The sequence below is a fragment of the Oryx dammah genome, unplaced genomic scaffold (genome assembly GCF_014754425.2).
Source record: "Oryx dammah isolate SB20612 unplaced genomic scaffold, SCBI_Odam_1.1 HiC_scaffold_6, whole genome shotgun sequence".
NCBI classification, from domain to species: domain Eukaryota; kingdom Metazoa; phylum Chordata; class Mammalia; order Artiodactyla; family Bovidae; genus Oryx; species Oryx dammah.
In genome coordinates, this window is record NW_024070190.1 from 19,830,101 (window position 1) to 19,856,134 (window position 26,034).

General features: G+C 47.6%; 1 protein-coding gene across 1 annotated transcript in view; it reads left to right on the top strand.

Annotated features, from left to right (window-relative positions):
• Positions 1 to 26,034, top strand: part of GRID1 (glutamate ionotropic receptor delta type subunit 1) — a 679,937-nt gene that overhangs the window by 647,057 nt on the left and 6,846 nt on the right. Inside the window, exons 14-15 of the mRNA XM_040242178.1 lie at positions 14,246 to 14,412; positions 18,715 to 18,955. Coding sequence (XP_040098112.1) covers positions 14,246 to 14,412; positions 18,715 to 18,955 — 408 coding nt within the window. The remainder of the gene's footprint in view (positions 1 to 14,245; positions 14,413 to 18,714; positions 18,956 to 26,034) is intronic.

Genomic DNA, 26,034 nt, shown 5'->3' on the forward strand with positions numbered 1-26,034 from the left:
ACCAAGTTTGAGTCAATATCGAACCCAGGGTTTGAACTCAATACTTTTCTCACTCTAGCTCCTGTGTGACACGCTGCAAAATATGGAAGCCATGCATGATCAGAATGAAGCCTCAGCTCCTACTTCCACTTACCTAGTGTCTTCATCACAGGAAGCCTGAGCGGTTTCTTCTCCTCTCCCCTGCTCTATACACCCAGGATTCTCCTGCTTGGAAAGCCTTTCCTTTCCTTGTTGGCCAGGCTGACTCTTGGTTATCTCCCTGGCCTCAGCAGGAGCATTTGCTCTTCCTGACCCCCACTGAAGCTCCTCCTTTCTCAGGGCAGGGTCAGGGGCTCCCCAACACCCTGTGCCTCCCAGAGTCCAGGCACATCAGATACCGCCCCATCCTCAGAGCCCTGCTCTGTCGCATGCTGTCTGGACTCTGAGCCTCCATCGCGTCAGGCCTGTCTCTTACTCATGTGTTGTCCCAGGGCCTAGAGTAGAGGTAGGTGCAGCGGCAACACACGTGGGCATCCAAATGCTCTATCTTTTTAAAAAATCAACAAAATAAATAATCAGTAAGTGAAAAAGAAATGATAGTATTCGGAAATACACCCATGGGCATCTTTCTTCAAGAAGAAAGAGCAGGACTGTTGGGATCTAGTTGCAGGGAGAGCAAAAAGGGGTGAGGAAGGGTGGGGAGGGCAGGTGTTCAGTCGGTCTCCTGAAGCAGGTTTCCATACGATTGAGTAAGTTGTCCCCCTCTTAATGCCCTGCAGCTTAATTTTGTTGGATGATGATTGGTTTGGGATAATACAGTGCAAAGATTGAGGAAAGCCCCCTCTGTGCCTTCTTTATAAAATTACTTTGCTTTGGATTTTGAACACTGCCAAGCAAATCTCGTTATGAATTCCTCAATTACTTTCTTTTGCAATTTTTATAATTTGGTAGGGTAAGCTCTGGAATCAAACCAATATCCGCGCCATCATGCTAACGCTGATTATTTTCAATCCTCATTAGAAGGGTGGGAGAATGTTCACTCCCCCTAAACCTGATTTTATTCTTCAGATTTCCTCTGACCCGTAATTTGCTTTGTACCCAGGTCTCATACACTTCACCTTAGTGCTAGCTATAAATGTGGGCTGATTCCATTCTATGTGTTCCACTGAATATTATGGCTTTGAGTTTTATGACTTAAGTTTTTGTATTTTGAACTGAATTGTTTTGTTTTTGATTACATTAAAATCCAGAAGCTGTAGCTGGTGAGAACAATTTTTGATTTATTGTGTCAGTCAAATTGTTGGCAGTTTTTGTTTACCTTATCTTTATTTCCATTTTCTTGGTATAATGTTGTTTGTCCAAGAACAAAGAAAGAGAAGAGAGGAGGGAAAATAACATTTATTAAGAAATTACTATGTGCAATATTACGTTCATACACTTTGTTTTCACCATTGAGGGCATCTTGTGATATTTCCATTTTGAAGATAAGAAATGTAAAACTCAAAGTTTAAACAATTTGCCTGAAGATTATTACACTCTTTCTGCCTCCATGTATTTACATATATAATAGAATATTACTCAGCCATAAAAAGAATGAAATATTGCCACTTACAGCAATATGGAGGGACCCAGAGAATATTATGTGCAGTGAAATAAGTCAGAGAGACACAGTGCTGTATGACATCATTTATGTGCAATATCTAAAAAAATACAAATGAATGTATGTGCAATACTGAAATAGATTCCCAGACATAAACAAACATGGTCACCAAAGGGGAGAGAATCGGGGAGGGACAAATTAGGAGTATGGGGTTAACAGATACAAACTACCATGCATAAAATAGGTAGGCAACAAGGATTTACTGTGTAGTACAGGGACCATACCAGTTACCCCCGATATCCTGTAATAACCTTCAATGGAATATAATCTTCAAAAACCAAACAAAGGACGAACTCACAATGCTGTACACTCAAAACTCACAACATTGCAAATCGACTATTCTTCAGTTTAAAAAACAAAATAAAAACACAACAAAAAACCTTTTTGGGTATAAGCAGTTGTTTCCACTGTGATGGGAACCTCTGATGGAGTCTCTTTACTCTCTGACATAGAGATACTTAGATTGGCTTTGAACCTTTAATTTAAAAATTTTAGCGTGTGAATGTGTGTGTGTGTGTGTGATACACATAAACAGAAATGGACAAGGAGAGGCAGAGAGAGAGAAATAAGAGGTGGATTAACTCAAATCAGGAAGAGTGATAACAGTAAGAGCTCAGAAAAGCATGCCTTCCAAGGCTCAGACAGAGGAAACAGGAGTGGTGAGGAGCCTGGTAAAGAGCGCTCTCAGCAGTGAAATTTGGTATTTCTAATATTTGAAGCATCTTCACATGGAAGGAGTCGTGAAGCTTTCCCTGCAGCCCTGGTCTCAGACCTCAGTTGGTGATGTGGGGATGTGATGAGTAGGCATTGCTACCCTTTGGAGTGAGTGCTCAGCGTCCCTGGACCATGCAGTTGTCTTCTATCAGGGCCGTGCCCCTGCAAGCCCCTCTAGTGGTTCATCTTTCTGATTCTTTGACTTTACAAAGCTGTACCTCCTGATAAGCAGAGCTTAGAGCTGGTTCTGTGAGGGAGGGGAGTCCATCTGGATCTTTTCACTCAGGACGTGACCTCTTCTGTGGCTCCTCAAAGTGTGAGAGGCTGTTGTGAGAGCCTTTTTCTCTCTCTCTCCCTCAAGGCTGACATTTTAGCAAAGGCCATAAAGGAATCCTTAGCTACAAATGGGATTAGAGAATGAGACAGCTCTTCAACATAAGCCCTGCTGGGATGGTCTCTGAACCAATTAAAGGATAGTTTTTAATATGAATCGTGATCACATACAATTTTACTGCTTCCCTCCTCGTCCTTTATAGTCTGAGTTGCCAGTTCCCAAAGACCCTTTATGGCTAAAGAAACACCAAGATGTGACTGCAGACAGCAAATACAGGCTGGCCTCAGGGTGCAGCTTCATGAAATCTCACTGGCACTTTGTCTCGGTGGGGTCAAGTGCTCAGTTAAGACCACATAGCATCCAGGGAAGAGTGTGGGGTCTGAGTTAACGAGAACTGGGTTTGTGCCAGAGATGAGATCTTGGCTAAGTTAACTTACTCCTGAGCAAAGTTATCTCATCTGAAAAAAGCAGGAATAATAATACTGGCTCTTCCCAGATTTATTGTAAAGTCCAGAGGTGATGTGAATGGATGAGTACAAAGCCTTGTAGAGTGAATTTTAACCTAGTAGTTTTCCAGGGGTGTTCTTTGGGCCTTTAGCATCAGCCTCATCCAGGAACATGTAGAAATGAAATTCATGGTCCCTACTTTAGACCTAATGAATCAGAAGCTGGAGAAAGGATGTTGAGGGGAGGCTAATCATCTATATTTGAACATGCCTTTGAGGGGATCCTCAGGCCCTCTCAAATCTGAGAACATATGCTTCAGTGAACAGTACTTACTGGCATGATTGGTGTTTTAATAATGTCAGTATTTGACTTATTCTTGAATCTTAGGAAGTGACTCTTAGCCAGAAGCCAAGGTAACCACTGATACCCTCCATGAAATCAGCCTCTGAAGGACGTTGCAGGAGAAGGAAGGGTGGAGGGCAGACAAGGAGGGGCAGACAGGACATAGCCAGTGCAGCCTGCTTCAAGTACCCAGGCTTCTCAGATTCTAGTAGTCATGCCTTCAAATTCTGCATTTACCACTTTACACATGTTTATTCAGGACCAACTGTATGCCAGACATTATGCTAGGGCAGTGAAAAGGACATGCATGGCCAAGGGGCTCACATCCTTCCGTGTGTGTGTGTTCATGCCTGTGTGCACATAGGGAGTATTTCAAGGCCCTATCTTTGGGCTTCTTCATGGAATATTTGATCTCATGGATGCCTGTTCTCTGTGCTGCATGGGTTCATGCATTCTTGGGTTGTTTCCCTTTTCTCCTTCTCATTCTGTATTCTTGTCTCTTCCTAATCTGTTCAGTATCTAAGCAAACCAAATTACTCTTTCTTTAGATCATCCTTAATCTTTCCCATGGAATAACTCAGATTAGATTGTTGTTTACCATGGTGTTGGGACAATTTAAAGTTTTGACAAACCACTGAAAATTGATGTGTCCCTTTGGCCTGCTGAGAAGGTTGTTTGTGACCCCAGTTTTGCTGATGGTGTACAACTTCAGACTTCTGAAGAAGGAGCTATTGATTCTTCCAAATTAGGGCTTTTCTTTTTCCCTTGGTACCAAACCAGCTTCTCCTCCGTGGGAGATGTGAGAAACCTTCTCCCACTGAGACAGTACTTGGTTCACTAAGATTCTTTCTGCCTAGAGTGCTAAAGGCCCTAAATGGGAAAACAGCTATAAAGCTTCCATAAGGTCAGGTGCTGAAGGTAGACATCATTAGCAAAGTTTGTCCAGAATCTGGCAATCTGATAGAAGCCAGCTGCTCAGGGAGCTCTAGATGCCTCTTGGGCTACTGATGAACTTTTGATGTGGGATAAGGGTAGGCCACTTGTGGCCAAGGAGACCTGGGAAGATGCTGTGCCAGAGTGGCTGGTTCTGTAGTCTTGGGCAGTCTTCTCTGAGTCTTGATTTCCTTGAGAAATGGACACAGTTTGTACTGTGGAAGTTTATCCTGAACTATTTTAGAAGAGAATGGATGGGAAGGCATCAAGTAGAATGCTTTTCTGGAAGAAGATGTAAAGTGTGACTTTCCTTTAATGTTTGCTTTTAGTAATCTTGGTCTCAACCCTGTGTGATTCCTTCTTCCATTTTGGGCTCTTGCTCAAGACCCTGCTGCTGCTGCTGCTAAGTCGCTTCAGTCATGTCCGACTCTGTGAGACCCCATGGACTGCAGCCTACCAGGCTTCTCCGTCCATGGGATTTTCCAGGCAAGAGTGAGCCATAATAGTCTTTTCCTTCTTAAACCTACTCTCAAGAGAAGATCAGAAATTCGTTTCACTGAGGTTTCTATCATTGGATCCCAATTTTAGCACACACCAGGGTCACCTGGAGAGATTATTAAGACAGATTGGTGGTCCCCACTCCTAGGGTCTTTTATTCAGTGGGTCTGGAATAGAGTCTGGGAATTTACATTTCTCTGGTGATGCTGAAGCTCTTGGTCTAGGGAGCACTCTCTGAGAACCACTGGTCTGTATTATAAACTTGGAGGATGTTAAAGCTGGAGAAGATCTTAAGGACTGTCTGGATTCATTTTCCAGTTTTACAAAATGATAGTGAGTTAGTAAGAGTGTGACCCCATCTTACAGGTTTTCTAATTTACCAGGCTGGTGACTGAGGACAATTTCAAATGTTATTTTCCCCGAGGCAACTGCATTTAATGAGAATGCAAACTTTAAGTTGTAAGGATGATGCCGGTGATCATTTTCGTGATCACAAGGATAATGTCTTGTTGTTCAAGCTCCTTTGCCTCAGACACTTTCTATGCTGTCTCTTCGTGTGAGAAGGTGGGGATTGCTACTCCTGTCTCCTGGACGAGGTGACTCAGGCAAAGAGGGTTCAGGTGCCTGGCCAAGGACAATAGAAAAAAGGCTGTTCTGCTCATCTCCAGACCCTTGCTCTCACCCACATACCATGCCACGCTTTCTATGAAATGGAGTTGAAGATTCTGTAAAGGAAGTTGAGGAATCCAAGAGAAGGTAATGTTAGGGTGAGAGCATTGATGGCCTGAGAAGGGACTTGGCGTTCTCTCCGCCTCTAGCTCTGCTCCTCACTATTCTGTATCACTCTAGAACATAGGAGTATAAGAAGCGGGAAGGCAATCATTGGCAGAAATCATTTTGCAGACCTCCTGCCTAGCCATCAGAAGCTGTTTTCTGCTGCGATTGCCCTGGGGTGGCTCTGTCATCTTGGTCCTCTCACCCAGGCAAGGGGCAGCCTCACTCGACCGACCACCAAGACAAAACCTCAGGGCCCAGGCCTGTGCTCGTGGCCACACACACGTGCACACCCAGGACGTCTCCCCACCAGATGCTCTTGCTGCCCCTTGGGTTGTGTTATCTCATTGTCAGCTCCATCCTGTTCACTCTGGTCTGAAGCCAAGAGCTGAATTGATTTTGTACCCTGCGGATGCTTTAGGAAAGCGGCCGTGGCGTGAATCGGGGGAGAACCCAGCTGCTGTCTCCTCCCAGCCACCCCTCCTCTCCACTGAACCTGCCCTCCTTTGCCTGTTGGTTCTGTTCCAGGGCTGGTCCAGGTGAAGGGTCATCGTCTTTCACTCCTTGGGTAGCAGGTTTCCTTGCAGTCTCCTGAGGAGGCATGGGAACACTTCCTAGGGTCCTGCTGAGTGTCTGCCTTACATTTTCACGTCATTTTGGAGGCCTCTTCCTTCTGTGCTGAGAGACCATCGAGATGTCTCCAGCTGAAGATCTCCTTTTTCTAAACTCCATTTGGTCTCTAGGTGCTGAACTCTCCATCTGAGTTCAGCTCTCTGCTGCTTCCCTAGGGTCTGTGGTGCTCACACGCACACTCGTGTGTGCACACAAAGTTCCACACATGCGTATGTTCATGCACAGACATCCTCACGGGCACACACACACCCCACACAGATCATGCTGCTGACTTAGCCAGGGTAGAGGAATGATTGGCAGGAGGGGTGGAGGTGGGAGGAAAGATGTGTTACTGATCTTCAACATCAAGCTGGGGGCGGCCAGAGGAGAAGGAGGGGCTTGTGTTGGCTCCTCTCTGTGTGCCAGGCACAGTGCCTTGTCTCCTGTAATTTCATCCTCAGAATAGTCCTCTAGGAAGTGATTATCAGCCCCAGGTCTATAGGTTCGCCAGGCTTCCCATGCGGCTCAGATGGTAGAGTCCACCTGCAGTGCAAGAAACCTGGGTTCCATCCCTGGGTCAGGAAGATCCCCTGGAGGAGGGCTTGGCAATCCAGTCCAGTATTCTTACCTGGAAAAGGCCATGGACAGGGAAGCCTGGTGGGCTTCAGTCCATGTTGTTGCATAGAGCTGGACATGACCGAACAGCTAACACACACACTGTAGGTTCACCAAAGAGCCGGGATATGCCTTCATCCAGAATCCCACTCTTTGCACTGCCCTGTGCTCTATGATGGAGGCTGGATCACTAAAATGACCCTCTTCAGCAGCTGGAACCACAAAGAAATGTTCACTGAGCTGCAGAAAGCATCAGGCACCGGAGACTAAAAGAAAGTCTAAAAGACCCAAAGACAGTGTTTGATACTTGGTTTTGATTCTCCATAAAGATGAAGGTGAAAGAAGAGAGTGAAAAAAACTGACTTAAAACTCAGCATTCAAAAAACTAAGATCATGGCATCCAGTCCCATCACTTTATGGCAAAAAGATGGGGAAACAATGGAAACAGTGAAAGGCTTTATTTTCTTGGGCTCCAAAATCATGCCATGAACCTAAAACACGCTTGCTCCTTGGAAGAAAAGCTATGACCAACCTAGACAGCGTATTAAAAAGCAGAGACATTGCTTTGCTGACAAATATCCATACCATCAAAGCTATGGTTTTTCCAGTGTCATGGAGAAAGACATGGATGTGAGTTGGACCATAAAGAAAGGTGAGCACTGAGGAACTGATGCTTTTGAACTGTGGTGTTGGAGAAGACTCTTGAGAGTCCTTTGGACAGCAGGGAGATCAAATCAGTCCATCCTAAAGGAAATCAATCCTGAGTATTCATTGGAAGGACTGATGCTGAAGCTGAAGCTCCAATAGTTGACCACTTGATGAGAAGAACTGACTCATTGGAAAAGACCCTGATGCTGGGGAAGACTGAGGGAAGGAAGAGAAGGGGACAACAGAGGATGAGATGGTTGGATGGCATCACTGACTCAATGGACATGAGTTTGAGCAAGCTCCGGGAGTTGGTAATGGACAGGGAAGCCTGGTGTGCTGCAGTTCATGTGGTCACAAAGAGTTGGACACGACTAAGCAACTGAATAACAAAAGTTAGTTCTTAGATAATTTTAAAAGGATATCATAATGTAAGTACTCTATTGCACAGATTCTTTTTTCACCAAATATAATACTGGTTACCATTTATGCCAGGTAAAACCCTAAGCATGTTGCATTTACTGAGGGATTTAGTCATCATCCTAACTCTGAAGTATGGACCATTTTCCATCCGGGGGAACTGAGGTTCAGAGATGTTAAGCATCTTATTGGCACTCACACAGCCAGCAAAAGTGGAGTTGGTATTTGTATCCATATGGTTGGAGTCCAGAACCCAAGCTGATTCTTCTTCCCCATGGGTAGTTGTTTCTCCTAGCAGGGTATGTTCTTTTAAAACAGCATAGTAACGGTAACATAATATTCCCTGATCTAACACATCATTTACCTAGCTGATTCTCAATTGTTGAGCATTTAAATTGTTTCCAATTCTTGTTAGTTTAAACAGTGCCCTGAGACTCTTTGTACAAACATCTTTTCTGAAACTAATTCCTTAGAGTGAATCCCTAGGGGTAGATTTGCTACATATGCACATTTTAAAAGCATTTGACTCTCCCTACCGCATTGCCGTTCCAGAAACACGCCAGCCACATTCCTACGAGCAGACTGTAAAATTGTCCTTCTCTCCGTAGCTGGTCTAGATTTTACTGTTGCACCTTGTGGTTTGGCCTAGTGCATAACAATGGATCTCTGTAGCCAGGATTCAGGCTACCTGTGGCGATGCGTTTTCATTTTGTGAAGATGACCGTAGGAGCTAAAATTTGGGATGCCGAGCTCTGCTTTGTGAGGGTCAAGGGTGGATAATGTGTCACTGGACGGTTACTGCCCATGAGTCTGCATCAGCTTTCCAAGGCGTCCCTCACACCCTAACACCCGCATCCGCGGACGGCACAGGCTCCTGTGTCCTACCTCACAGCTGTCAGCCATGCCACGAACCACCTCTAAAGCCGGAGGAAGACAGGTCCTGGGGCCAAAGAAACGTATGCTCTGCTCTCTGCCCTGCTCGGATGTGTAAATGGAGGACTGGGGAAACAGCCATGGTACCTGGTCCTCTGAGCACTTCCCAGGGGAATGCTGCTGGTGATAGAACCCACGGGAATGGCAATGACAGCCTTTCTCCTGGCTCTACTACTCACTATCTGGATTCATTTGGGACAAGTTGTTTCATTTTCCTGAGTCTCAGTTTCCTCATCTGTAAAATGGGTTCATGTTCAGCCCCTCAGAATTATACCATGGAAAAGGAATCAGGTTTCTGACAACCCAGCATCCAGCAGGCACTTCATAGCTACCCTGGACTGGCCATGCAGATGCCTGCTTTCCTTTAGCACTTCTTTTTTGAGAGCATTTGTGTTTGACATTCGTAGCACCTGCATTCTTGTTTGGGGGGATAATGGGTTTGCTTGTCCCTTTCCAAATGCAGTTAGGATGGAGTAGAAGAGTGCTGTGAAGTTCTTGCCTCCAAGGCTGTTGTCTCAGAAAGTTTGTGCCCCAAGTGAGTTCTGGGAAGGGCTGAATCAGTGGTGCAATGAAGGGTGATGCAGTCTCATGCAGCCACGGAGATGAGTCATCCAATATCCCAGCTCACTTGTGGCTCTGTATATGGTGCCCAACCTTCCTCCAGCAAAACAGGCTGATCATGCTCCTGCGAATGTAGGGCGGATGCTCTAAGCATTGGGGGCAGATGGCCCCGTGGTCTGAGCTCCCGTTCATTTGTAGCCGTGCACCAGTGTGTGGGTGGAGGAAGTGGCTTCAGGGATGCTCTTGGATCCTCTTTGCTAAGATGCTTTCCGAGAGACAAACTAGGGGCGGTCTGTGTACCTGCTGCTGTCCTGGCATCCTGGGAATGAATGCCCAGATGCCCTTGACTTTCTCCAGTGTCAAAGCTGTTCTCTCCTCTTTTCCCCGGAGTCCTCACATCTGTTCTTGTGTGTGTGAGCCAAATGCCTTTTCTTTCTCTTATAGGGAAAGGAAAAAGTGAAATGAAGCCAAACGTTTAGATGCAGGCCAGGAACATAAGGGAGACTTGCCCAGGTGTTTGGGTCATGTCAGGGAGCCAGTGACCGAGAAACTGGAGAGCTGTGGCAGACCTTTGTATTCTGTGGACAGGCAAAGGTGCCTCTGGGCGCCCACAGGACAATGGAGACAGAATCGGGTACCTGTGTAGTGTGTGACGGCATAGACTGTGTCACAAGATTAAAGAAAGTATTGTCATCAACTAGTCCTAAGAATCATCACTAATCCCACTCCATTATGTACCATTCCTGTCCATCTTTTGGCATGTTACCTTTCTCATGTATGCAAAACAGTCAGTCAGTGATTAGAAATGAGGAATACACTTAATATTTCAAATAGGCCAGCCAGAGGTAATCTAACTCATTAAAGATATGACATCTAGTATTTGTTTCTGTTTGGTTTTAATGCAAAATACAAATCCGTGGTACCACTTCCATCTTCCCAAGCTTTATAAGATGAAGGTCAGTAATCTATTTGTAGGGAGCTCACTGCCTATTGAGCCAACTCCAGGTGACGGTGAAGCACAGGGAGGCTGGGTGTTCTGCAGTCCATAGGGTCACAAAGAGTTGGACACGACTTAGCAACTGAGCAACAACATTGCCTGTTACTCCTAATCTCAGATAACATTCCTGTTAACTCGGGAAGTAGGGCAAGGACAGGGCCTGGAGACACAGGAAAGGATGAGTTCGTATAAACAGGAAGTGGCAAAAGAGCCACCCTGTGGAAGTATTGCTCCATGTAACCAAGGGACTCCCAGGCTCCTGCAGGAAGGTGTCTGGTTCACCCCTTTCTTTCTCTGTGAGGAACAGCCAATGGCACACAGTTGAGAAGAGACTAGATTCCTGCCAATACTCTGTCTCCCCAAGAGACTGGAGGGAAATCCTCAACAGAAAGAAGTAGCTAATATAAATAGGAAACGACAACTGTCCCACAGTGTGAGAGGTCTCTGGCATGGAGATGAGGAGAAGGAGGGTGCAGGGTGGAGGGAAAGTGGCAGAAATGCCTTCGCAGTGGTAGTCGCAGTGAGATAAGGGGCTGAGCTGCAGAGGAGGGACCATGAGTAGCGTGAGTAGAGATGCTCAGACTTAAGAAAAGCAGATGAGCCTGCAATAGGAGGGGAGAGAAAGCGAGGAAACTCTTCAGTCTCTCGGAGGCAGATTTTTGATATATTTGATGAACCCCACATATGGAGAGGCTAGAAATTTTAGATAAGCAGCACAGAGTAAAAAGATGGATACATAATTACTAAGGGCCACCTGGAAAACTGATTCTGATCCTAAAGGAAGAGTCTTAGGGAGGTTATGGGGCATTCATTCTGCATGGAGCAAGAAGAGGATTTATATACAGGGGGTATAGCCATGATGGATGGCATGTTTTGGGCTTTTTATGGCTGGTGTTCAAAGTGATCCTGAGAGTATGGTCCTACCTAAGAAGCCTTCTGCTTCATACAGGGGCTGTGACACACCAGGAAGCTTGGGGAGCTGTCAGCAAGGTCCGGGAAGTTGTCCTGGAAACTGATGGACTTGGGAAGCTCAGGGAAGGTTTTGGTGGTGCATTTTACACAGGATGAGGCTGGGGCTAGGAAAGGAGGACCCAGGAACCTCTGGGATGCTGAGGAAGGGATGTTGGAGATGAAGAGTATTTTATACGGATAAAGCCCCATTACAATTGTAGCATCTGAGTTGGCCCCCATATAAGATGTGGCACCTAAGGCTCTCCAGGTCCTCCCTGTTCTGGTTAGGAACTAGCCACATGCTTCTCGAAGAAGTCACATGGTAATAAATGTAGACCCTGTTTCCAGACAGGGAGAGTGGGTGTCTGTGGTCATTCGGAAACTCCAGAAGGGAGACTTCTATTTTCTTGCCCTGACTACCTTCCCGGTTAGCAGGGCTTTGTAGCTGAGACATTGTGAGCACCCCTCCCATATGTTTTCTGCATTTTCAGCTTAGGCAGCAGGACAGTAGATGCAGCTTCCTTCAGGCATCTGTGCTCACCTGTCTCTTAGAACAAACTGGAACCACAGATGCACGTGGCTTGACGAATCCAAGTGGCCCATCAAAACGGCCGTAACAGGCTTTTGTCAGCGTCAGTTCCCACTCGAGCTGGGCCAGCTTATTTCTTTCTTTCTGGGACATCACTTGAAACACCGAATCGAACTTGATCTTGATTCTTCCTTCAGCAGGACGTGCCCTTCTGAAATCGTGAAGATAGCAATGTCTGATCATCACACTGAATTGTGAGCATGGGTTATGAAATGCTCCAGAGTTGGGTGGAAGCCAAATATTAGGTCATAAGTCAACATTTTGTTGAGAAACTCGGTTACTAAGAGGTGGAAAATGTGTGTCTTTTCATGAGAAAACGTGTTTGCCAGCAGGAAAAAATTTCAAAGACTGTTATCTTCCCATGTGGAAGGAGAGAGATGAGTGTAATTTTGCAACCTGGGTCAACGCCCTTTCGGGACTCCTGAAATTGACTTGGCCAGGGAAAGAGGCTCTGAGGTAATATTTGGATTGTTCCCTGAGGTGAACATCAATGGGTGGCGTGGCGTGTGTCATTTCTTACAAGGTCCTCAGGCACAATTGTGTGAATGGCTATTCCTGGCAAAGGGAGGCCACCACACTCTGTCCACAAATCCTTCAGATGGAAAATTCCTGAGGAGAAAATAAGCCATCATCCCTGGTGGCTCAACTGATAAAGAATCTGCTTGCCAACGCAGAAGATTTAAGAGATGAGGGTTCAATCCCTGGGTCAGGAAGATCCCCTGGAGAAGGAAATGGCAACACACTCCAGTATTCTTGCTTGGAGAATTCCATGCACACAGAAGCCGGGTGGGCTACAGTCTGTGAGTTCACAGAGAGTCAGGCACAACTGGGCACGCATGCCCCACGGCCCATGGGCACTCAGGGTCCCCAAGGAAGCAAAGTTCTGACAGTCTTCATCTTAGCAGCTATGGCATTCTCTGGAAAATCTCAGTGGACACGAAGACTCAATTGAACAAAAGCAGGGAAGTGGAATAATACCCCTGACATTGTCACGAGGCTTGTGGCTTCCCAGCTTGACCTGCAATGTTTCCGCCCCATCACCACCCCAGACTGGGATCTTCTAGCATCTGGTATGAGCTAGAGTAGGAAAGAAGAGGGCACAAGTCTGTTCACTAGAGAATTAAAACCAGGCTCTTTCCTTCACTAAGAACCTGACGCTCTATTCTAAGCTGGCCAAGTGACAGTGTCTAGCTTGTATTTTCTTCCACAAAGCAAGCAGCTCACACTCCTTATGAGTGCCTAAACTCCAGGCCAAGTCAGGGTTGTGGCTCAGGAGGTAGCGCTAGTGGTGAAGAACCAACCTGCCCGTTCAGGAGACGTAAGAGACAAGGGTTCGATCCCTGGGTCAGGAAGATCCCCTGGAGAAGGGCATGGCAACCCACTCAGTATTCTTGCCTGGAGAATCCCATGGACAGAGGAACCTGGCAGGTTACAGTCCATAGGGTCACAAAGAGTTGACACGACTGAAGCAACTTAGTACACTTGCAGAGAATTTAAAGTCTGCTATGGATGGGTGTGATGGAAAAGGACCTGAGCTGTGGCCGAAGGCAAGTTCCTGATGGAATAATCTGCCATTGTTGTGTGGATATAGAGATACTGACACCAGAAATCTGTTCTTGTGTGTGAATGCGAACTGACAGGTGTGTGTGTGTGTGTATGTGTGTGTGTGTGTGTGCACTCTTGTGGCACTATAACAATCAAGACCCAATCCTTAATGGATTCTTTCCCAGGCAGAGCAAGTCTGTGACTTAGATACCAAGTTGCAGCTACTCAGGGGCACTGATCCTAGGGCTGTCTCCCTTGTTGACCTAAAGCAGGGTTCAGTCAAGTTCTAAGTGGAAATTAAATGAATACTATCGTGCAGCCTCTAAATCACTGATCAAGAAGTTTCAGTTCCCTGGGGTCAGACTTTGTGCAGTCTCCAAGGTGAGCTTGCTAATCTGAGAAACAGATCCATGCCACTCCAACCAGGGGCTTAGAGCCCACACGTAGCTCACCTTACCCACGTCTTTCTGGAGATCTGCAGAGACAGTGTGCCATCCTTTGATGTCTAATCACAGTGAGTGGCATCAACCGGGGTGGGCTCTGCAGATCCGAAAATAGGAGCGTTTGCTGCGCCAGCTGCCTGGGCAGGAGGACCATTCAGGAGGGTCCCAAACCCCACCATTGAGGTTTCTCGCTGCTCAAATCTAATACGGGAGGCCAGGCCTGCCTAACCGCAAGGTGATTTTGGTCTTCCAGGCAAAGCAGGGGAGCTACGCCTTTCTGTGGGATATGGCCGTGGTGGAGTATGCAGCCCTGACCGATGACGACTGCTCCGTGACCGTCGTCGCCAACAGTGTGAGCAGCAAGGGCTATGGCGTCGCCCTGCAGCACGGCAGCCCCTACAGGGACCTCTTCTCGCAGAGGTAGGCATGGCCAGTGAGGAGATGCTGACAGCGCTGTGCTGGGGTGGGTGGGGTTTAAGCTTCGTTCAGGGCGTGAGAGCCAACACAAACTTGGTGATCCAATATGTCTTCTTCAGCGCCGACTGTGCACCAACGCATGCTCCTCCCCACACCACAGCCCCAATCATCCTGGGCCAGGTCCTAGAGTAAAAAGAGTAAGTGTATGTTGCCTTCCCATGAAGCTGCATAGTCTTAGTGGGAGCTGAGATGTAAGCAGGCGATGCTGGAACAGAGTAGTCAGTGAGACAGAGAGGATATTCTGGGGGTGGAGGAGGGTAGAGGAGGGCAGCTGACCAGACTCAGAAGACCAGGGAGGACTTCCTGGAGGAGGTGGCACCTGAGGCCTGAAGGTTGAATAGGAGTTAGCTGGAGATAGCTAGTAATTTAAAATTAAATGATAGATTAATTGGATCTGGCAAGGTCCCAATGATAACTTCTTAAGAGAAATGTTAAGTGGGACAGGTTGGTGTAGAGATGTGAACACAAGTGGGGCCAGAGAAGCAAACTGACTCCATATCCACTTGCACAGGGGCTGAGGGAGCAGGTGCCACCTGCCGTGGCAGAAGAGGGACCTGGCCCTCAATTGCCTGCCTCCTCCCCATCCTGTCCAGATCAGCTTTCTGATAATTGACACTAGCAATGGTGGGCATACTGGGGGAAGGTGGGCGGACAACGTCACAGACAGGATTGTTCTGGACTAAGCAGAGACCCACAGACCTCGTCCACCGGCAGTGAATGTGCGGATCTAGTTTGCATTGGCCTCTTCCTCTTTAGATTTTTCCGGTGCAAGTCCGTCCCTTGAGCTTAATCTTCTCTGGGTTCTTGGGTGTGATCAGCTTTCTAGGCGCTTGGTCTGGACACCTGGCCAGCCTCCTTGAGGAAGGCAGTCGCTTGTCATCCATTTCTCGCTCCCCTGTAGGAACTGTCCTTAGTCTTTGACCAGGTTGCCTGGTCCCACCGAGAGGGTGTAGGTGAAGAGCATGGGTCCGCTTGGTGGCCTCTTCCAAGGAGCCAGCCTGCTAACAGGGGCTCTTGTCCCCAGGGTTGTCTAAGCCCACCACTCACATTTGTGTGTGGGGTGACATCCTGGCCAGTGAAGGAGCAGAACAAGAGCTCTGGCTTGATCTACCAAAATCCAGACTGTGGCTAAAGCATCCAGGTGAAAAGAGCAGGAAGGCACTGGGGTTTAGGGACAGCCCCCAGTTGCCTGGTGAACACATGCTTTCCAGAATTGGAGAGCATCCATTTGGAGGGGCCAGAGTTGCTAAAGACCTCTCATTTAACATCCTGAAGCTCAGAGAGGTAACGTGTGCTGAGGGCAGCTCAGGCAGCTCCTGGCAAAGTTGAGAGGAGAAACTTGTCCTCAAGCCCCAGTGCTGAGCCCTTGTGCTTCAGATCTCTGAGACTTACTGCCTCCTCCTGCCTCCTAGATGTCGACTGGGGTCTTCCGACCATGAGCACCCTAGCCTGAACCCCAGCAGGGAAAAGCCGAGGAGGAGGGCCTGCAACCCATTCATCCAGTGGCTTGTTTGCAAAACTGGGAAAAGGGGTAGAACTAACTAAATTCAATGAGGCTTTTGGGTTTTCTCTAGAACTAAATCAACTGTATATCCTCCGCCTCCCTTTGCTCCCCGGAGCAGAGAAGGATGGCATATGAGAGAAGGAGGAGGAGCGGTTTATCAATTGCTTGGATTAAAGGCACAAAGAAACGATGGCTTTCCTCTAAAATGTATAAGAGAAGGGCGTTCTTGAGGTTTACCCAATTTGGTTTTCTGAGAGGGGGTGGTCAGGCCATCTACCTGTGATCACCTCTCGAAGCAGATGCTAAGGGGACTGGTGGGACCAGCACAATGGCATCAGCACCACCAAGACAGCTAATGTGTCCCAAGGGAGTGCTCACAGAAGTGCAGGCCCCCACTACAGAAGGCTTCCAGTCCCCATGCACTCAAAGTGCTCAGAGATCCCTTGGAAGTCTACTGAAGAGAACAGTGACACACCGGAGAGGAGAAAGCTTGGTTCTCAACTAGATCGCTCAATGGACATGAACAACAGTGGCTAGTCCAGTTCCCGTGCTATTTTAGCAGGAAGTGATTAATTACTCCCTGCTTTCATCAGAAGGCCATGTGCTCTGTGACTGTAAGTAAATGTCCCCAGTGGACTGTGCTGGCCCCTTGAAGTATTTTCCTTCCTGGGCTGGAAACATCCTGGGCTGGAAACCTGGGAAGATGGGTTTGTACTTGGGGGAAACACTCAGGACTTCAGGTTTCCAACTTACTGCTGCCAGTGATTCTTTAAGAGGCCCCATTATATGATTCAGGCAGAATGGTGAGCCTCCCCTCTGCGGGTCATGCCTGAGAGGAGGAAGATGGCAGGTTTGGAAAACAACGAACACTCCATGCCATTGACAGAAAAAGGGTCCTGCGGAAATAGCAGATCCTGGCCTTCTCTGGAATTTCTGTAGCCTTCCTTCCCTGGGTTCCAAGAACTAAGATATTTTCTTGAATACCAATGTGTGTTGCCTTGCTTTGGTAGAGGACTGGGTCTTAGGCTGCAGCGTGTGTGTGTGTGTGTGTGTGTGTGAGTGACTGGGGTTGAATGCTGTAGCCCTTTTGTGGACCATGGCGTGCAGAGTAGGCATTCAGCAAATGTTTAGCAACTTAATAGCCATTTATAGAGCACCTACTGTGTAGCAGGCTCCACGGCTATTGACTACAGAAAAGCACCTGCAATTATATCTGTCTGGAAAATAGAAGGACTGGCTTCAGGAAGTGGCTATTATCGCTCTGGTTTACTCACAGGCAGGAGTAGAGATTATTATGGTGTGCATTAGTTTAGCCTTGTTCCAGGAGTCGTTCTGTGCCCATAGCTTGTTTTATCTTTCCTCTATTGCTTACATATTTAAATTTTCCTTTGAATCTGCTTGTTTTTCTTTTATTCTTTGTTTTCCTATACATTGCCTTACATTCTTCTTGGAATAATATTGGGCATAAAAATGCATACAATTATAAAGAGCAGGAAGAAGGGAAGCATCAGCAGAGTGAAGCTGCCTGCCTGACACCTCAGTTAGTGAGTGGAGGAGCAGGAAGCCAGCCCTACGGCCCCTCTCTGGCCAGGCTCGCATGCCCTACGCCGGAACTGACTCTTGGAGAGGAGAACAGGCTGACTGCGTTTAGCAGCCTGGAGTTCTGGAAAGAGCATGGCCCCCTGGGTCAGTGTGATCCAGCTCTGAACAGCAGCTTTACCCCTTGCTAATTGCAACTAGGGGCAAGTTATCTAGATTCTGAGCCTCAGGCCTCCCATCTGTAAACCTAGAAACTGATTTGCAGGCTGTTGTGAGGATTAAAACAATATCAAATGATCAGTCCCTACTATGTTCTCAATAAAAGGTGTCTCATGTCAGTATTGGATGGAAAGGGCTGTGGGTCAATATGGCACCAGATTTCACTTTTCTACGCCTTCATTTTCTTCTCTGTAATAATGGGAACATGGAGGTAGCCTTCTCAAAGGGTTGATATGAGAATTAAACAGTTTGTCAAGCACTTAGGAGATTTCCTGGCGCATAGATATGCGAAACTCATGTAAACTGTTGGCTCCTTGACGAGGTCTCGCCATACCCCCCAGTCCAGGCCATCCTCCCATTGCACCCTATCTTCACACCTCTACTTTAATTTTGTTGTATTGATCACAGCTTCTGTCTCTACATTGATTCATCTGATTGTTTCAGTGTCCAAGTAGATGTGTCTAGACTGTGCTCTCAGCAGCATTGAATGTTGTACTTGGCACAAACCAGATGTTCCTCAAATCAAATGAGTGAATACATGAATGGTTTGTTGGATTCTAGTAGGAGAGACTTAGGATGTAGTGAATTGACATTTGGAAGAGAGCCTTTTCATAGGTCCACAATCTGAGGGTTTGCATCATCCATTTCTGTAACTTCCTGATTTTATCCTCACAGTTTGCCCCAGGCTCCCACATGAAGGACCCTTACATGGTTTGCTGTTGGACCCTGTCCTTGGGCAGTGGGACAGGGTGGGAGAGGACATGAGAGCTCTGAGGAGAATGACAAAGTCTGCTAAGTGCTTTGAGAAAGGTGCTTTGACAGCAGAGTGGAGAATGAACTGGAAAGTGAAAAGCTGAGACAGAGAGCCACTCTGATGGTTCAGCGTTGTCTGTGGAGGGGCCGGCACGGTGGGGAAGGGACCAGGGCCCCAAGCTTGTGTGGATGAGGCCCGCGCTGTGGCTCACATGGGGTGTATCTTGCAGGATCCTGGAGCTTCAGGACACTGGAGACCTGGATGTGCTCAAGCAGAAGTGGTGGCCGCACACCGGCCGCTGCGACCTCATCAGCCACACCAGCGCCCAGGCGGATGGCAAGTCCCTCAAGCTGCATAGCTTCGCTGGAGTCTTCTGCATCTTGGCCATCGGCCTCCTCCTCGCCTGCCTGGTGGCTGCCCTGGAGTTGTGGTGGAACAGCAACCGGTGCCACCAGGAGACCCCCAAAGAGGTCCGTTTCCTGGGCCCTGCTTCTCCTTTCTGCAGCCTAGAGGCAGGAAAGGCCCCCTGGGCAACTTGGCGGGTGGTTCTCTTCCAGATAGCATTTGCCCAAACCACCCGTCTGTGCACAGCAGTGTTTTATACTGGGGAATGGTGACATTGTTTTATTTTGTACTGAAAGCTGCAGAACAAATGCAGGGGGTGTTTTCATGCTTGAACAAAATGCCAAGGCAGCAGGCATGGCCACTAAAGTCGTGTATCTATCTGTAGAGCGGGTACAGCATGAGCAGCGCCAGAGAGCCCTTCCCCACCCTGCCCCGCCCATGTGCCTCCACCCTGACCTGGAGAGACCAGCTGTAGGGTAAGAGAGGAAACTGCATTCCTTCCTGGTTCTCCTTGTTCACCCAGGGCCACGAGCCCCGCTCTCCCAGCATGTTGAAGGGGGAGCGGCTCATCATCCCTTCTTCCTCTCTTCCTCTCTTCCTCCTTCCAGCCTTGCCTCTGTCCCTCCAGGGACACCCAGCACAGGAACCACTGTGGCTTTGTTCTGATTCCAGCTTCTGGGCACATTTTCTTCCCTGTGTGTGCCAGCCACAGCTGATTCTGCCCTCCACACTTCCTTCTTTTGGGGTTTTGCTGGTTTTCAAGCTCAATATTTTGGGGGTATGGGGTGGTGGGGGTGGGGAGGGAGGAGTATAAAGTCCTCATGGAAGTTCTCTTGGAACCAATGTCCCTAAGGGAGGGTGGCAAGGTGCATTATTTGGTAATGATGCTCTCCTGGCTGAAACTATACCCAGGCACTGTAGCACAAGCCCAGCCACTCCAGTGTACGCTCTCATTACCTGATACATACATCTCAGCGACTTCTTGAATCACAGCTTTGCTTATAAATGATGTTGACACAAGCAGGTGTAAATTTCAAACAAGGAGCAATGAAGTAACCAACATCACGTTCAAAGAGGCAGCGTCACCAGGGACACCATCTCTGCAGCCTAGAAAGGCTGACTGGTCATGGCCCCATACGTCAGTCTGTAACAGAGTCCCTGGCACGGCTGGGAGTGAGGGCAGACCCACCATTCATAGCAGGCAGTGAGCTCTTTGCTGTCATACTTAGATTTTCCTGGAAAGAGCTTGCTGTCTGATTCAGCATGTCTGAAATGTTCTGAGGACATCCATCTTTCTCTCACATCACCTGTAAACCTCCATGTCAGGAATGCAAGGCTAGAGTTTCCCACAAACTCAGGGTTCTCCTGTCACTCCTAGGCCATAAGAGAGAAGGAAGGAAATATTTGAGGAAAGCCCACTGAAAGGAACAGTTAATGATTCTGTCCCGAGCTTCTTTTGCTACTGGAAAATTTTCAGTGACGTTTTTAGCGAATGTCCCTTTGGTTAGGGGAGGACAGGTTTTCCAGTTGGTTGAGCAATGCGCTGTCACGGCGGCACCGTGCTAGGATGTTGCAGGCAGTGTGGAGCCCAGAAGACACAGGCCCACTCCTCCAGAGTGTCCCTTGTGAGGCAGGTACTGTGAGAGGCAATTTTGTCTGCTTCCAGTCATGTCTCTTCGCATCCCCTGATTCAGTTCTAGTGCGAGGTCCAGCCTGGACAACCCAGATGAATTGTCACTGTGAGAGAGAGGTGACGGGGGGCGGAGCAGAAGGCAGGTAGGGGGTTACTTGAGAGACATAGAAGGCAGAGGCAAAAGGAGAGGAAGGCCAGGGACAGCATGAGATGAGCTAGCTGAGAGGAACAGCTCCTTTCTTGTCTGAAAAGTATCCCATCTTCCTGTTTGGCTTCTACACAAGCCCAGGATCTCAGACCAAGAGGATGCAGTGCTTAGAAAATGTGAAACTTTCTGCCCAGAGATGCCAGCCTGCTCCAGTTAGGTGAGAGATGCAGACACAGGTTGAATAAAACACAGCTGCCTTTCCTCCAGCCCACTTGGGTGTTACATGGTAAAAGGAGGGAATGTTCCAGTTTTCCCCTCTTATTATGAGTTTCTGGTTTTCAAATGAAATTTCTGCCTTCCTCTCTCCTTCTTCCTTTAATAAGTATCCTATAAGGACACAGTCTCTGTCCTTAGGGGGCTTACCTCCGTGTGGGCAGATGTTGCAGAGGTCAGCCAAGTGGTTTCCATTGTCCATTGATCAGCGCCATCCTGGGATGAACTACAGGTTCCATCCAGGGCTCGGGGCACCCAGCCCAGATGGGACATGGTAGGGTTACAGAGAGTAGTGATGCTGGTTAGTGAAGAGTTCCTGGGGCTTGGGGTTGTTAGAATTGAGTTAGATGAAGGATCGGTACTGATCCTCAAGCTGAAGAGGAGATGTTGCCTTTGGGGTAGGATGACCAGCATGGAGTACGCAGAGTCATCCCACCTCCCAGAGCTCTGGGGCATCAGCAAGGAAATTAGAGTAGAGGAGGCTAGAGTGCAGAGCAGAGACTTGCTCTAAAGGACTAGATGCCAGGCCAAAGGCTTTATAGCTCATCACAGGGAATAGGAACCAGGAAAGGGGTTGAGACAACAGATTTTAGAGGCATATATTTAAAACCTTTGACAAATAATGATGGTATTTAATCCAGAACTACTTTGTGTTACTGGTTGCCTATATTTTATGGAGCACCATTTGCAATTAGGTGAGAGTGTCTTCTTGAGCTTAGAATGCTTCATTTTGGGCCATTGGCCATATTTCTTAAAAGCCAGAAACCTGTCTTTGGGTGGAGTCCTAGCCGTATTTATCAGCTTATGCCGCGACGTCTTCAGAGTTTAGACAGCTACTTGGAGAAGAGTAGTAATGTACGTTCAGCCTCTTAATATTCATGTGGATTTGAGGTCATATTTTTTTCTAAGGAATCAGGCGATTATGTAGTTATCCAGTGCAGGTGAGTGCACCCTGCTCCGCAGATGCAATAAAGAGCCACCCTGTAAATTTATGGGGGATGTGGAGCCATTGCTCTGAGAATAAAATATTCATGAAATAAAGATGAGAACTGCACAAATGAGAGATGACATGAGAACTGGGGGAATGAATCGTCTGTCACTGGGCTGGGAGCTTGGAATTCTTGTTGCTTCTGGCTGTATCTGCTCTCCCCCAGGCCCTGCTTCCACTGCAGACAGGGGCTGACAGAGGCAGGGCAGGGGGCAGGCAGTGAGGGTGGAGCAGCAGCCAGGCTCCTCTATCCTGGCCAGCGGGCTGGCTTTTATCTGCAGACTTGTACAATGCGCTCCTGCTCTCCAGGGCAGATTCGCTGCTGGGGACATTCCCCTCGAATGAACACCGTTCCCCACCTCCATCCTTGAATGCTTCTTCAACTGCATGTAGAGACTTCCTCTCTTGCATCTTTGCCCTCTTCCTTTATGCTAACCTCACAGGGTTGCTCTGAGGTTCAATGAGGGATGATGTATAAATTTCCATAATCAGCATCTAACCCATGGGAATGTGCTTGGTGGATGGTGCTCAAGTTGGTTGCTCCCTCTCAAGGACTCTGTGATAGGCAGAAAGGGCTGTGAGGAAGAGGAGTAACATCTTAGGGTACCTTCTCTATGCCAGGAAAAGTACATGCTATCTTTTTCATTTTATTGGATTAAAACATGAAATACTTATTTCAGAGTTTCTGTGGGTCAGGAACCCAAGGGCAGTTTAGCTGGGTCTTCTGTCTCAAGGTCTCTCACTTGATGTAATCAAGTTGTTGAGCAGCTCTGGGGACAGATCCACTTCCAAGCTCACTCACATGGTGTGGACAGGAATCAGTTCCTTGTGGGCCACTGGGCTGAAGGCTTCATGTCCTCACTGGATGTTGGCCAGAGGTCATCAGCAGGTTTGCACACGGGCCTCCCCATCGGACAGCTCACGACCTGGCTGCCTGCCATCCCTGTTGTTGCGTCTCAGTTGGGGAGAGGTTAAGAAGCCTTCCCAAACCAGACTTGGGATCTGCCTCTGTGGCACTATTAGAAATATGGACTCCCAGGTCCCACTCTATGGATTCAAAGTTGAACCTGGGTCTTTTTTTTCCCCCAAGGCCCCCACATGAGTCTCAGGTTCCCATGTTATCTTCTTCACTCTTTTGATTCTCTTCCACTTCAGTTAAGGAAGGTGTTCATGTCCCTGAAGAAATAGGACTCAGAAGTAATAGGGGAAAAACTGGAATAGGGATTATGTGTCCGCCTCTGGGCCTGGCATCGGGAGTGTGCAGGAGCAGGGGTTCCAACCTGGCTTTTCCAGATGGTTTGGGGATGAAGAGTGTAACTGAGAACTCTTCCTAAGCCAGGATCCTGGCTCCTGGCTAGGTATTTACATCCTCTGAACCCCAGAGGGATTAGGTTTAGCCCCAGTCCAGAAGGGTTCAAAGCTTCTGACTGTTGAGCCTGGCCCAAAGGCTACACTGCTACTAATCGGATCTCTTGGCATGAGGGTAAGAAAGTGAGTGTGTGTGCCTTTTAGTAAGAGGTCACTGAACGCTTATCATACACCAGTATGTATATGAGAACCAACTCACCCATCACTCCCCTCTGTAAAACCTCCCCTTGCCCATCACCACGGGCCTCCTTACCCCCCTGTGTATACATTCACGTTGGGTGTGATTCTGAATTACAGCTGAGGGTTTACCTGCCTGTCTCTGCTTCAAGTCTGTTGGCACGTCTCCACCTCTGCATTCCCATCACTTTGCTCAGTCTCTGGAACAGTGAGACCTCTCATTAAGGGGTCATGAATATAAAGTATCGAGCAAATTCTATGTGCCAGGGGCCAAGATGGATGCTTCACGAGGAACATTAGCTCCTCTGGGAGTAGGAGCTCCAAAGTGTTTACGGAATGAGTGAACCAGTCTGAGATCCTATAAGGAAAACGTTATTAATGTTAAATTGTTGTAGAGTCATTGCGCCTGGATCAATGGCTTTCCATTCTGGCTGCACATCAGAGGTGATCCATCCTGGAGCTTTTTAGAAATACAGATACTTGGGGTTCATTCTCCAAAGGGTTGTATTAGGCAGTTGAGGACAACTGTAATTTCTAGAAGCTCCCCATGTGCTTCTGATAGCCTGCCAAGGAGGAAACTACTGCTCTACACTGTCATGCCAAGGGGAAGCTGAGAACCAGATACACATGGGCTGTCGTCCTGGGGCTCCGTTTATTCTAGAACTGTGTGTCCTCAATAAGTCCCGTTACACCATGTGTACCTGCTGCTACTACATATGATGGGAAGTGTCTGTTGACTCCCTCCTTTCACAGTCCTCCTCTACAAAATCTGCAATTAAGCTCACCAGAATTCTTTCCTACAACATTCTGAAACAGGGATCCCCAACCTCTGGGATCTAATGCCTAATGTTCTGAGGTGGGGCTAATGTAGCAATAATAGAAATAAAGTGCACAGTAAATGTAATGAGCTTGAATCATCCTGAAACGCTTCCCTGCAGATCCATGGAAAAATTGACTTTCACGAAAACAGGCCCTGGTGCCAAAAAAGTTAGGGACTGCCCGTCATACCCTGCAGCCACTTCACGGACTTAAAGCCCAGCTTCTTTGCTTTTACCCAGTCATTACTCTCAGACTTCAGCCAGTCCTTTGGGCTGGAGCAATTCTTTGGAGCAATACTTAAGAAGATTACATTGATGGTGCTTCTCCCAGTCAGCTGAGTCTTATTTACCACCTGATTGGTCTGCAGTAACAGGAGATCACCTCCTACAACCATCCTTGTCAGGTGGGAAGTCCCCAATCCCATTTTGTTCCTGCCTAACTTAAAGTGGGAGCCGCTGGACTCCAAACAAAGTCGGTTCTAATGAGTCCCACGTGTAACCTGCTGTTACATAGATGATAGTTGAGTTAATTACCGCTTTCCAGTACAATGTTTTATTTCCACATTGGTGAACAGTGGCTCAATTACAGAACTTTCTCTCTCTGCAAGACAATGCCTGCGAGAGGGTCCCCAGTAACCTCTGCTGGTGCGTGTGCTATCATGTTTAATTCCAACACGGAGCTGGAATTCAGCAGGATTCATGAATAAATGCCGTCAGTGAATTTTATGTCCTATTCAGGGCTGTTTGACTAGGTCAGTTACCTACAGTAAATTAATGGATGCCACAGCAAGCTTCCGAGTCTCTTTCCACAGCTGTCATTACCTGCTTGAACACCGAAACCTTGAGATAATGAGGATGTAAACTGATGTAGTGCACATAAAAAAGTCCATTATTTGAATTTGCATAACATAATAGAATGCCCCATTTTGTGTAAAATATAGATAATTATTCAAATCACTCCTGCCTCTTTCCTTGAGCAGGCAGATTATGTCTGCCTCCTATTTCCTTGGCCAGGAGGGCACCAAAAATGACTTCATGTGGGCTCAATCTGGTCCAAGAAGACAGTGTTTTCAGAGTTTCCAAAGAAGGTGGTTTTCTCCCGTTGCCTGCACTTCCCTTCTGGCCTCCTAAACAGATGCCTGATGGAACATATTGGGAGACTCAGAAATGGGCCACATGTGTTTTCCAGGGAGGCATTTGCCTCGTGTGTGTTAATCTCAGTCATGTCTGACTCTTTGGTAGACTGTAGACTGTAGCCCACCAGACTCCTCTGTCCATGGGATTCTCCTGACAAGGATACTGAAGTGGGTTGCCAGTTCCTTCCCCAGGATATCTTCCCTACCCAGAGCTTGAATCCAGGTCTCCCCCATTGCAGGCAGATTCTTTACTGTCTGAGTCAGCAGGGAAGCCTACTCATTTTCCTGTCCAGTTAAACATCCAATGTAGGAAGCTCAAGATGGCGCCCTCTTCTTCCAGGTGTGACTTTGTGTTGGGTGTGCCAGCAGTAAGGGGCTTCCTGAGGGGTGCGCCGCTAGAGAATCTTCCTGCCAATGCAGGAGACTCAGCTTCCATCCCTGGGTCAGGAAGATCCCCTGGAGTAGGAAATGGCAACCCACTCCAGGATTCTTGCTTGGGGAATCCCAAGGAGGGAGGAGCCTGGTAGGCTATAGTCCATGGGGTTGCAAAGAGTCAGTCACAACTGTGACTGAGCAGGCACTACCTGCAGTAATAGACTTTGAATAGAATGAGGTCCCACTTGTGTGGAGGGAATGGATTTCTTGACTGCCATTTGGAGTAGG